This window comes from Wyeomyia smithii, chromosome 1 (genome assembly GCF_029784165.1).
Source record: "Wyeomyia smithii strain HCP4-BCI-WySm-NY-G18 chromosome 1, ASM2978416v1, whole genome shotgun sequence".
Taxonomy (NCBI): Eukaryota; Metazoa; Arthropoda; class Insecta; order Diptera; family Culicidae; genus Wyeomyia; species Wyeomyia smithii.
The window spans coordinates 38,473,745-38,487,031 of NC_073694.1; the positions used below are offsets into that span (position 1 = coordinate 38,473,745).

A 13,287-nucleotide genomic window follows, 5' to 3' on the forward strand; every position below is an offset into this window, starting at 1 on the left:
GCGGAAGCAATTTCAAACGCTTTAACTGTGAAAACAACAGTTTTGGTTCTTTAATTCAACGCAACGTGTTCGACAAGCAAAACAAATGTTATCGAGGGCTAATCAAAAACATACTTTTGGGTGCCTTCTGACACCCCTCGGATTCAGTTGTATTATCCTGATAGCATTAGCATCCCATAGCCGGTATTGCCAATAATGATCCGCAAACATAGAAAATCAAGGCACAAGCAAGAAAGATGAAAAAATGAGAAGCTCTGGAGTAAATCCAATTTACAGAAAAAATCTCATCCTCACCTGATGTCGGTAGACAGGAAACTCACGGTGTAAAAAGTGAAAGCTGGGAGAAGACGGCCACGAAGGTAAAGTTCCTATTTTTAAATTTTATTAAACGTGTTTCAGTGTTTTATACGGCATTATAAATGTTGCGAAATCTAATTTAATATACTTAAAGCTACAATGCTTTGAATTAAATAAAGTGATGGCAAGGTGAATACCATTCACATTTTATTATTATTACATTTTTCGAAATTCTTCAAGCGTCAAATTAACTGAATTAGTTAGAAGTTTTGACCATTCATTCGCTTCGGATCGTCCAGTTGATCAGAGAGAAGTTTTCGAATAAACTATTCTCTTAACAGAACTAATTTTCCCTGATTTCAATCCGTAGATGCAGATATCAGAAGGAAGCTTCATTTACTGGGACAGCAACTGACATTATAACAGTAGCCTTTCGAGCGTAGGGTCAGACCGAAGCATTTCATCGATTTCGCCTTGAACCCGTTCCAGTTGGGTTTCCAAATTGCGATCCGGCGGACACTGTAATATAGGAAATATTTGATCAACTTTTTAATTAGTTTTTAATTTCATGCGGGTGCCGTTCATTAAAAAATTCTCTTCCCTTTCAACATCGGATAATTCTGTAACGTTCATGGTGTAATGCGAAAAATTGATGCTATTCGTGTGCTGCATACGATAGTCAGAGCCAAATAAACTCGAAGAATATTTTCAGTCAATAAATAGCATACCGCTTGTTCAGCTGTTGTTTCAGTTGGTATTCCGGGCCTAGGATTTGCTGCTTGCAGTGCAGTACGAAGATATAATAGTAGTTTGGCACGGAAATGGCTCTGACCGGGCTCCAGAATATCGGCAACCGCCAGTAAGTCTGTACAGAGTGCAACCTGTTGGTGCTTCTGCTTCTCGGTTAAATCTGTGGGAAATAAAATAAAGATTTTAGTGCTTCCTGGTATAGAAAAAATCGCGCCGCCAATAACATGAAAAAATAAAAAAAAGTTCAGCTGTAGTCGATTGGAAGATTTATTTTTTCTTTTGCGAAGAAGTTTTCTAAACTGTTCTGCGATTAACTTTCAATGATTCAGGGTCACTTTCTTTTCATTTTCTCTGCACACGGATCGAACTTTGTACCACACCTGATCCGAAAAGCAATCCATTAAACTTTTCAGAAGTTTGATCCCCAAGGGAAGAGTTACGAGCCACGTGGGGCTGTGCCACATACACTGAACTTTTAATGAACGCTTAAAGAAAAGTTTTAGTCATCTCTCTCGGGGTCAACTGTTTAGATATATAAACAGTTCACAAGTGATGTTTGATGTGGTAGGTGGTTTACGTTTGCTTGGTTCAAATTGTTGATAAGGATTCGATGCCAATCTGAGTAAAACGATACATTATTTATTCAAATCGCTGCCATTTCACCTTACTCACCACGAAATGTGAAATATTTCCTTCCTCTTTTTTTGAACAGCTAGAATTACGTTCGCTATCTAGTGTCTGTACGAAAATAAGTTTGTGCACTTGAAATGGTTCATGAACAGAAATCAATAGATATATTCAAGTTAGTGCAGACTGTAGCGGTCAGGAATATTTCAAGAATCAATGTAAAATTTGTCGCCAACGCATTTCTCCAAGTACTTGCATCTCTAGATTAGGCCGTTGAGTAAACCGGAAGTAGTCTCAAAATATAATAGCCAAAAAATGGTTGGAAAGGGACATATAGGGCTAAATGACGGTAGCCAAAATTAAGCCACCAGCAGTAGATTTCCAAATATTCACGACGAAATTTGCGGAAAATTACGTACTTCTTGTTAATTTGTACAATATCGAAGACTGGCAGTTATTGCTTGTTCAGACTACGCCGGATATCACCTGATATCGCCAGATGATATCGGATATCAACTCGAGTGTTCACACTACAGTGAGCTGATATGATTTGACATTGCTCTGGTAATTGAAAAGAGAAGTAAACAAAAACAGGTCAAAGCTAAAACAAGACAACAAGGCAATGGGATTAGGATAGAATGTCAGCAGGCTCGCACCAACGCGAACTCTCATATGCAATTGTCAAAATGTGCGGGATGAAAATAGCAAAAATATTTCCTTCCTCTTTTCTCGCATGCAACGCGAATTGCGAAATTTATAGGGTTGCGTCAAATGTCTGTTGGCCGTGTTGCCAACTTCTGGAAATGTGGTTATTATTGGTTTTCGAACATGATATCCGCGATAGCATGTAGCCGAGGTGATATCCGTTGACAGCTCGATTGTATGGGATATCAGGAAATATGGATGGTGATATGGCCTCGATAGCACGAATCGCCTAATATCAGGTGATATGCGGTGTAGTGTGAACGGGGTATTAGTATCACTGACATGTTGGTGGTTGACACGCCCCACACGTTGTAGCTCTAGGAGAATCTAAGAGGCAACTACACAAACCAAACCGCACTTCAGATGTTCGGGGCGTGTTGCTCTGATTTACGGTTATTCACGACCGTGATCTCCATCTTATGGTGCAATAACTCCAGTTTCCTGGAGTGCATCCCGTTCTCGACCTTGCGTATGCAGTGCACGGCTGTCAGATTTTTTTCTAGCGTTGTTATTCGCAAAGTGGCTAGCTGGAACTGCCCGGAAGCCACTTTTATGGTCGTCTTGATGAACTGGCTCGGGATTCCATCCAGTCCCGGAGCCTTGCTTATTTTTAAGAAGTTGGCGCTCATGATGAGTTCCTAATTCGTAACCCTTGGCTTTTCCTCAATCTCGACGCGGCTGTCGTCGCTCACGAATTGGACATTTCTGCTCCCAAAAACCCCCCACATGCCAAGTTTGATTCCATTTACTTGATTACTTCTCGAGATGTGCAGAAATTTGTGTTTCATTTGTATGAAACCCCTCCCTTCCAGAAAAAGGGAGGGGTGTCGAAACATTATGGACATGTTTGTTACCAATAAAAGCATTCACCTGCCAAATTTGGTTCCATTTATTTGGTTATTTTTCGAGATGTGCAGAAATTTGTGTTTCATTTGTTCGAAACCCCCCCCCCCCCCTCCCCCATATAAAAGAGTTAAGGGTGTCAAAACATTATGGATATATTTTTTACCCCTAAAAACATCCACTTGCCGAATTTGGTTCCATTTACTTGGTTTATTCTTGAGATATGCAGAAATTTGTGTTTCATTTGTATGGAACCCCTCCCTTATAAAAGAGGGAGGGGTGTCAAATATATGTTATTTAACCCTAGAAACATCCATCTGCCAAATCTGGTTCCATTAACTTGGTTAGTTTTCGAGATGTGAATAATTTTGTGATTCAGTTGTATGGGAACCCTCCCTTCCAGAAGAGGGAGGGGACTCGAACTATCTTAGTCCCCTTTCTCGGCCCCTAAAACCCCTATATACAAATTTTCACGCCGATCGGTTCAGTAGTTTCTAAGCCTGTATAGATCAGACAGACAGACAGACAGACAGACAGACAGACAGACAGACAGACAGACAGACAGACAGACAGACAGACAGACAGACAGACAGACAGACAGACAGACAGACAGACAGACAGACAGACAGACAGACAGACAGACAGACAGACAGACAGACAGACAGACAGACAGACAGACAGACAGACAGACAGACAGACAGACAGACAGACAGACAGACAGACAGACAGACAGACAGACAGACAGACAGACAGACAGACAGACAGACAGACAGACAGACAGACAGACAGACAGACAGACAGACAGACAGACAGACAGACAGACAGACAGACAGACAGACAGACAGACAGACAGACAGACAGACAGACAGACAGACAGACAGACAGACAGACAGACAGACAGACAGACAGACAGACAGACAGACAGACAGACAGACAGACAGACAGACAGACAGACAGACAGACAGACAGACAGACAGACAGACAGACAGACAGACAGACAGACAGACAGACAGACAGACAGACAGACAGACAGACAGACAGACAGACAGACAGACAGACAGACAGACAGACAGACAGACAGACAGACAGACAGACAGACAGACAGACAGACAGACAGACAGACAGACAGACAGACAGACAGACAGACAGACAGACAGACAGACAGACAGACAGACAGACAGACAGACAGACAGACAGACAGACAGACAGACAGACAGACAGACAGACAGACAGACAGACAGACAGACAGACAGACAGACAGACAGACAGACAGACAGACAGACAGACAGACAGACAGACAGACAGACAGACAGACAGACAGACAGACAGACAGACAGACAGACAGACAGACAGACAGACAGACAGACAGACAGACAGACAGACAGACAGACAGACAGACAGACAGACAGACAGACAGACAGACAGACAGACAGACAGACAGACAGACAGACAGACAGACAGACAGACAGACAGACAGACAGACAGACAGACAGACAGACAGACAGACAGACAGACAGACAGACAGGCAGACAGACAGACAGACAGACAGACAGACAGACAGACAGACAGACAGACAGACAGACAGACAGACAGACAGACAGACAGACAGACAGACAGACAGACAGACAGACAGACAGACAGACAGACCATTTTGTTGCATACTGGCTTTAGTTTAGCCGAAATCCGCCTAACAATAGCTTTACTGGAAATCAACAAATTTTGTTTGTTGGGAATTTATCGAAATCAAATAAATGGACCATATATTCAAGAGATTCCAAGAAAGAAAGCAAAATAAATTCCTCTAGAGAAAAAAAAACAATAAAAACAAAGCTAGATTGCGTTAAAGCAAAGAGCATATGAACATTGCCACCTTAAATTTTATCAGAATTCTTATAATGAATGATTTGCTTTAATTAAATCTTTTATTTTTAGTTTAGAAATCGTAACCTGTATAGAAAAATCCCCAATCGAATTGATTCAAAAATAGTGATAGGGTAGATGATCCAGTAATGGATGGTCTAATCACGAGTGTTTTTTAATAACGAGAATATCAATATTAATATTGCATATATCAAACCCATTTTTCTTGGTGTTATAGAAAATATCATAAAGAGTCATGTACAATTACAGCTTGTATATGTTTTTAACAAATTAAGTATGAAAAATGAATAACTGTACACCAATCTTATGTTCCAGTTATGGAGGCAATGATCCTATAATAGTGGAAACTGTGCCAGTAATGGTGGTAGTTGATTTTTTCATAGGCTGCAACAAATGAATTACGATTTAGTTGTTTTCATGCTCCAAGGTAGCATTCCAAACCTCTTCTTCCACCGTGGGCAATCGTCTAGCATGAGCTGTGATAATTATTCGTTTTGAATTTAATTGTGAAAAAGTTGTGAGATAAAAAACAAACTACTACTTTTGCTCCAGATTATGCTTCGTATTGCTAGAAGGATATTTTCCGGTAGTTTTACCCCACTCTACTTTTGATCTTTGTGTCTGCTCAATTTTGTTCTTCAAATCAAGGGACACTTTACGAGCGCTTGTATGAATCAAAAAATTCGAATGTTATAATGAAAATTTAAAAGTAAAACAAACAGGTCATGTAACAATTGTTTAAATGATCTAAATCAGAGAAAATCAGCAGTAAATAATCATTGTACTGTATCACATTAGCTTGGAAAGCTTTGAAGCTTGGAGAAGCTGTCCTTCTGCATCTCATCAACTTTCAGCTGTTCTCTCATCTCTTTTCTCTGTTATACATCCTTGCGTTTCGGCGGTAACTACCACTGGTGTAAGGTGAAATAAAAACTAATCTATAATATCAAAATGTAAGAATAACGGTAACTGGACTGTATTGTGGGAACCAGAGTCAGATTTACACACGAAAGTAGTTCGCGCACCACATTTTGTTTATATCTACTGAGTTAAAACCAAACCTCAAGTGTTAGCTGGAGCACTACCACCATTACTGGAACAGGGGTACTTAAATTGTTGCTATAGTGGAGTTTCAATTTATTCAGTATTTTGATGATTATTTGTGATTTTTTCGATTTATTATGGTAAGAAAAATAGTTAAGAACAGTTCTGCGAAGACTGTTGCCACAGAAATCGTGTTTACATTGATATTTCAAGCTACGAAATTTCACTGTTGCGTTACAAATTTCGTAAGAAAGTTGCTGTTTTTGTCACTCTTGAATGAATTAATAAATACAAAGTGTTTAAATAAGATTTCAAACCAATATAGTTTACCAAATCGTAGACATATTTCTACAGAATCAATAAAAATTATCTGATAATATATTATTATCCCGGAAAATGCCTTAATAACGCTAAATGCTGGTAAACCACCATTACTGGTACACCCACTATTACTGGTTCATCTACCCTATTACAGGGAGAAAGCAATAAGTTACGAGCAAATATGACTACTACTCAAACGAATTTGTTTAATGATTTCGCTTCCAAAGCCATCATAAAATCTAATTTCATTTGGGTCAAAATATTTTCATATTTAATTTACAAAATGTGTTTGTGTATGCAATTGCATCAAATGCACAAGATTCGTTTTGCGGTTAGTTTCCATTATAGACCAGGACAAAACAAGCTTACCTCGTGATGCTGTTGGTTCCTCCAGTAAATTTCCATACAGCTGGCAGAGGGCGTACTTAACTTGCAGCAAATTGGAGTTCCAGGGATGCAACATCGTTTTCTGACACGTATCAAGAAATTGCTCAAACCCCCGAGCACCACCCTTGCGCAGAGCCATAATTTCCGCCCGAATGGTTTCATTTCGCTGCCCGTAATGCTGAGCGGATTCACGGTAGGAGCACTGCTTGCTGCTTTTTTCACAACGCCAATCGGAACGGACATCCAAAGGGTTACTGGAAATCATCTGTTTGGGACATTCGATACGGATGGATTACCGTGTGCCGGTGAAGGTGATGTTTATAAGTTACCTTAGCTTTATTGCATTTGGGGCAACTGATCGATCCAAGGTAGGTGCCTAATTCAGTAGGATCCCGACAACGGTCACACAGGCATTCGAAACATTTTGCCATTTTTATAATGTACCGACGTTGAATGGTTGGTAAGAGCGGTTGGCAGTAGGATGTGCAGATTACAGCGTCCTTTGCAATGTCCACTGCGGAAAAAAGCTGCATGAGATACGTGATTGTGACGGAATGACGAAGAAAAAATAGCACAAAGCTCATATTTGCAAACAGTCCGCCAATTTCACATCAAACACATGACCAGTTAGAATCCGGAATTCGTTCTTTCTTCTGGTATTCCAAATACGAGAACTAGGAGCACCGGTTCCGGATTTTAATCGATTCGGTTATATGCAAGCAATGTAGGTTCCTCAAATACCTGCCGAAACCAGCACCATATTCAGTTTGTCATCGAAAAAATGACTGGTATTGGGTCAACAGTCGTGGTTCATCAAAGCACCGTGTTCAAAAATACCACGAATTTTAATATCCTTCTCCCGAACGCGTATTTCATAGCAGTTTGTATCCATTATACCCGCCATTTGCAGTATTTCATCTTCTCCGAATTCCTGTAGGCCCAGTATGTTACGAATGAAGGGCACTAAATTAGATTTCAGCACCGCGTAAAGTGGAGTGCTAGTTCGTGTTTCCAGATGGGACTCAAAAGTAAGCAGCTTCCCATATTTGCGGGGATCCTTCTTCGCTAGCATAATTGCCCACAGTGGCATAATTACGCAATACGCGGGATCCTTACGTTCCGGTTCGTTTTCCCGGGGCACAATATGCGGTCGGTATTTTCGGGAACCAAACAGCTGACACTCCTCGATGTGTAGCGGAGAAGTTTCGCAGGATGGACCGCACAAAGGCCAGCCACAACCGCTACAACTGTAGTACAGGGTCTGCGGACACACGAAAAGTATCCTTTGAAGTGATCATTTAATTACAGCTATCCAAGCGTAGAAAGTAAAGAAAAACCTTCGGAGGTAGGAATACCTTTTTACCATTGGACTGGTCGTTGTGTGCGGCAAACTGTGGGTGTAGGTTTCGGTTGCAGCCCAAACAAAGTGGAATGCTGTTCGTTTTCGGCCCCAGCAGCATCGGTGCATCGCGAAAAATTGTTTCCCCGCGACGAATTGGTCGTGTCGCTGTTAGGTGTCGACCCAAACGGGAATTCCGTGAAACCTGTGATGTAGAAAAAAATGTTATTTTAATTTTAACGAATTTTTGTGTGGCTTGCGCAAATATATTTTCATTTGGAATCCCACGTTCAAAGTTTTTCTCTGTGTCGTTTTCACAAATGGTAATTCCAGGAAAAACCACTACCTAGACTGGAGAAGAATAATTGTTTCGTTCTGTGATTTTCTAAGAATTTTATTCATACATTGAAAAACTATGCAAAACTATGAAAAATACAGAGCAAGTTTGAGATTCTAAGTGAAGATTTGGTTGAGCATTCAAAGTCCTAGGATAGTATTGATGCTGATGAGAAAAAGGTTTCTTTTAATATCCGTTTTGTGGTGTCCTTGTGCTAACGGACTTCATTCGCGTTATTTTCACTTCGCAAGAAAACAACGTGTGGCAGTTTTTGTTTTAGGAAAAATGGTCAATCATTTGTGATTGGCCAATGGTTGCTTCGGTATCGCTGAATTTTAGAAATCTACAAAGATTTCTTAATAAGGATCACAGTACCTAGTCATTTTCGCAGCTATTCAAAATCTCGCTAAGAACTCTTCGATATGGAATAGATCACCAGGCCGCACATTCGTCTAGTTACCTATGCCAGTAAGCTTACCCATCTAAACATAGGAAAATGCAGTTCTGGCTGTCAGTCTGATCCTTAAAGACTCGTAAAATACTGATCATGATGACATGAAAATTTATATGTAAGGGTTTCGGAGGCGGGGGGAAAATAAAAAAAATATTTCAAGGAAGTGCTCCCATGCAAATGAAACACAAATTTCTGCATAACTCGAGAACTAATTAAGCAAATGCAACTAAATTTGACATCGACGGTTTTGGGGGGAAGAACTGGCTCTGTGATGGTTCGATATTCCTTTCAAACTTTCAAGCTGTGGAAATACAAAATTGTTGGACTGACCAGCAAAGTTTCCTAATTTGAACCGTATCAAAAATTTATGGAAGATTGTGAAAGTCGAGATAGCAAAGCATCATCCAAAGAATAAAACAGACTTATGGAACGTCGTATAGGTAGCGGGGTATGCTATTCCAGCTTCTCGTGAAAAACTGGTGACAAACCTACCGCGAAGATTGAATATGGTTTTACGAAACAAATAGTAAGAAAGTTTTGAACGGTAAGGTCACTTAATATGTAGGGAAATAATGTTTGGTTGATCGTCCAGAGAACGGTACCATATCGCATCGAAAAATGACATCGTGTGGTAGCTCGTGGACACCGGATACGCCCGTTCCGGTATCTACAACATCTTGGCACTATTGGACAACAATCAGAGCACTGAAAATATGCCCGGTTCCGGACAACCGACGACCCTGAGCGACAAGAAACTCCAAAGGATGCGGGAGAGGAAGACTTTGGAAAAGTGGCTACATCGCTGCGTGCGCTTGGCCAGGAGCTCGGTTTTTGGCCAAATAATACAAAAAATACCTGGCAAGCATGGACATACATGTAAGGAAGCAACAGTGCCGTCCACTAGTTTCGGAGCTTCAGGTAATTATGCAGCGGCAGCGCTTGAATAAAATGGTCGAGACTGTTTTCCCGGTAAATTGCAACGTGGCGATGGTGATGAAGGACGGTTTTGGGCCTACCTTCCGTTACGTTACATTTTTGCGGATGAAAAATTATTATATTATCCAAAATGATAGATTTTGCGCCTACCTTTCATCGGACACCCCGAACTGGGACAGGAACGTTCCATAGCTTCAGTGATGGTTTGATGGGAGTAGCCGGCATTATCGGAAGACCTAAACGAACCCAAGAAGTGCTGAAACAAGGCTCTATATATGGATGAAACTTAAATCTACCTCATCGGGTCAGATGAAAGACAGATGGTGTCAAATAAACCCATAACTCCAGATTCATCATGTAGTTCCCACAGTTAAACACGGCGGTGGCAGTCAGCTGGTTCAATTCGTTCATCGATTAGACGATAGACAAAATGGCTCACTTGGACATCCTGAAACGTAACCTAAAGCCTTCCGGGCAGAAATTGGATCTCTCTTCAGATTATTACTCTCAGCAGGATCGCCACGCCAAATCATACCGCTCTTATCGTACGGGAATGGCTGCTTCATAATATTCCTTCTTCAATAAAATCAAAATACCTTCGCAATCACCGGACTTCATTGAACATCTATGGTGAGAAATCAAAAACCGTCTGGAGTAACAAAACCCAAGGAGTAAAGTAGGACGGAGATTAAAGAGATCTTAGAAGGCAGTCCGCCTAACCAAATCGATGTCACGGCCCTTGCAGGCAGTGCTAGATGCCAGTGTGGACACACCAAACACTTAACGGTTATAATATTATGTTATATTTTTATTATTAAAATTGAACTGTACGCTGAATTTTTCACTTTTGAATTAATGATTTTTTGTTTGTATTATTTTGAAGTAGAATACTTCTCTCAGGAAGTTCGGCTACATAGAGATGTGAAATGAAAATCTAAAACCTAAAAAAGTGAAAAAAATATCCAATTTCAAATGCTAATAAATCGGTTAGTATTCGATGGATTTCCTTCGTTCTTGCAGCAATAGATTGGAAAATCTTCTAAGATTCTTCCCAAATGCAGGTTATTTGTAATTTTATTTTTCAAACTATTGTACTATTGAAAATAGTCAAGCCTTGTCAAAACGAAAACTTCGGCCTCTGATTGGTCGTTATATGATTGCTTCCCAAGCACGGTCGACAGAATCATAGACCTTGCCATTTGAATTGTGCTATTTGGTCTATATAAGAGCCCACCCGAAGCCGCTCATTATAATTCTAGACTGCAACAAAAGCAGTCCTCCCTTAGCAGCAGCAGTGCATACAGCAGCAGTAGCAGTGCAGCGGACAAGGGCCCCAGCTGTTCTATGGCAACGGATAGCGGAGTGCGTCTCAGCATCGATAGCAGGACCAGGTGATGCAGGGCAGCGGATACCAATGACAACGGAAGCGTGCATTACTGTAGCAACGGTGATAGCGCAGCGGTTGACGTTGGTCTCAGCATCAATATAAGCAGGGCCAGCTGATGCAGTGTGGCATTTTAGTGAAATGCTGTCTCAGAGCGATAGCAGGCACACTATCAAATGCATCCAATGAAAAGAATGTTCTGGGAAGTTTTTCGGTGTTTATTTCTTATTGGATTAAACAACAAGTTGTCCTTTTCAGGATGAAATAAAAACCTAATTGAAGGGTTAATATTTTCTCTTGAATCAATTTACACTTTCAAGAAATTTGGAACAGATATATATTTGGTTTCATCTCCGTGTCTCAGAACGTACTGAATTGTCAATCCTTGTTGAAGCGCAAAATTCGACTCGTCGTTAATATGATTGCTTCCCGAGCACGGTCGACAGAATCATAGACCTTGTCATTTTAAATTTGCTATTTGTCTGTATAAGAGTAAGGATGGGAAATATCGACTGAAATGGCTATCGATAGTTATCGATGATTTCCTACTGCTATCGATAGGTTTTTCATCCCTATATAAGAGCCTGTTTCAGTCGAAGCCGCTCATAATGATTCTAGACAGCGACAACAGCAGTCTTCCCTTAGCAGCAGCAGTAGCAGGGCAGTGGGTACCAGGCGGATAGCGGCCACAGCTGTGGCATGGCAATGGATAGTGCACTAGTTGCAGCGGATCTCAGCATCGATAGCAGCTGGGCCAACTGATGCAGGGACAGCGGATACCAATAGCAGCGTATAGCGGCCAAAACATTAGCATGGCTACGGATAGCGTAGCAGTTGCAGCGGGTTTAGCATCGATAGCAGCTTATGCAGTGAGGCACTTTAGAGAAATGCAGTCTCTGTGCGATAGCGGGCACTAATAAATGCATTCAATGAAAAGTTGACTCATTTTGAAAGCACATGAGCCGTCTAGTTTTGAGTGTTAAATCAGCTTTTCACTGTTTATTTTATCACAAGGAATACTTTATTCGCACTGTCAGTAATAACGCCAAGATGTGATCGGTATCTTATCCGATATTGAATTGAACAACAACTTAAAAAATGACTGACAAGTAAGCAGCCGGGTTTCATTGTAAAAGTATTCTACTTCATCCTTGCGGTCGTGGCTTTGCACACAACCCTCCTGTGATTTTTTAAATGAAGTAAACCTGAGACCATTTTTTTAATTTACTTTTGTCTACATAAGAGAAAAAGGATAGATTCTATGAAGAACAGAAGTTGCTTGAAATTGTCTATACTTCAATCCTGAAAAATTGATACATAGCGAATGTTACTTTTTCACCTCAAAACAAAAAAATAAGTAAACCATCTTCTCTTGAAACCGACAAGGCACCGAGAAAATTTGAGTACTTTGTTTATAAACTAAAATAGGTTTATTTGGAATACGAGCCAATCACATGCACAAAATTAATTTATTGTCTGTTAATAAACTATTGTGAAAATGGGACATTGGCTTCGCTTGAACCGACGGACCAATTATAATTATTTATGTCCCATTCAGAACTATAAACTAGATCACTTGTTTGAATAATCTTCCGAAAATAACTTCTCCACGCTACCTTGAAACAGCGACACTCGGCACGATGAACTTCTTTCCAGTGGCTGCGCTGATGGTCCCGCCCACAGTAAGTCACCTGTTGACAACTGGAACAGCGATGGCCAGCGGGAACACCACAGACCACACAGACTTCTTCTTCATGCATCATCGGATTATAACAGCTATAATCTGATAAGACCACTAAAATCACAATTCGATCCGAACGAGTGCCTTTGATGCACCAAACTGACCGAAGAAACGGAAGGAACCGCGCCGCGATTTGCTGTGCGTGCGTGCGTGCATTCCGCTTGGGGCGATAGAGCTAGAGTAGCTTGTTCACCACTAGAAACGAGGGGTGAGAATGAACTCTTTTCATGAGGAAGGCTAC

General features: G+C 40.8%; 1 protein-coding gene across 1 annotated transcript; it reads right to left on the minus strand.

Moving 5' to 3' along the window:
• Positions 1 to 539: 539 nt before the first annotated feature.
• LOC129716704 (SET domain-containing protein SmydA-8) lies at positions 540 to 13,065 on the minus strand. Its single transcript, XM_055666538.1, is given in 7 exon segments — positions 540 to 963; positions 1,026 to 1,207; positions 6,838 to 7,120; positions 7,185 to 7,369; positions 7,597 to 8,116; positions 8,211 to 8,399; positions 12,922 to 13,065. Coding segments are annotated over 7 exon segments (1,620 nt in total). The 3' UTR covers positions 540 to 846.
• Positions 13,066 to 13,287: the final 222 nt, after the last annotated feature.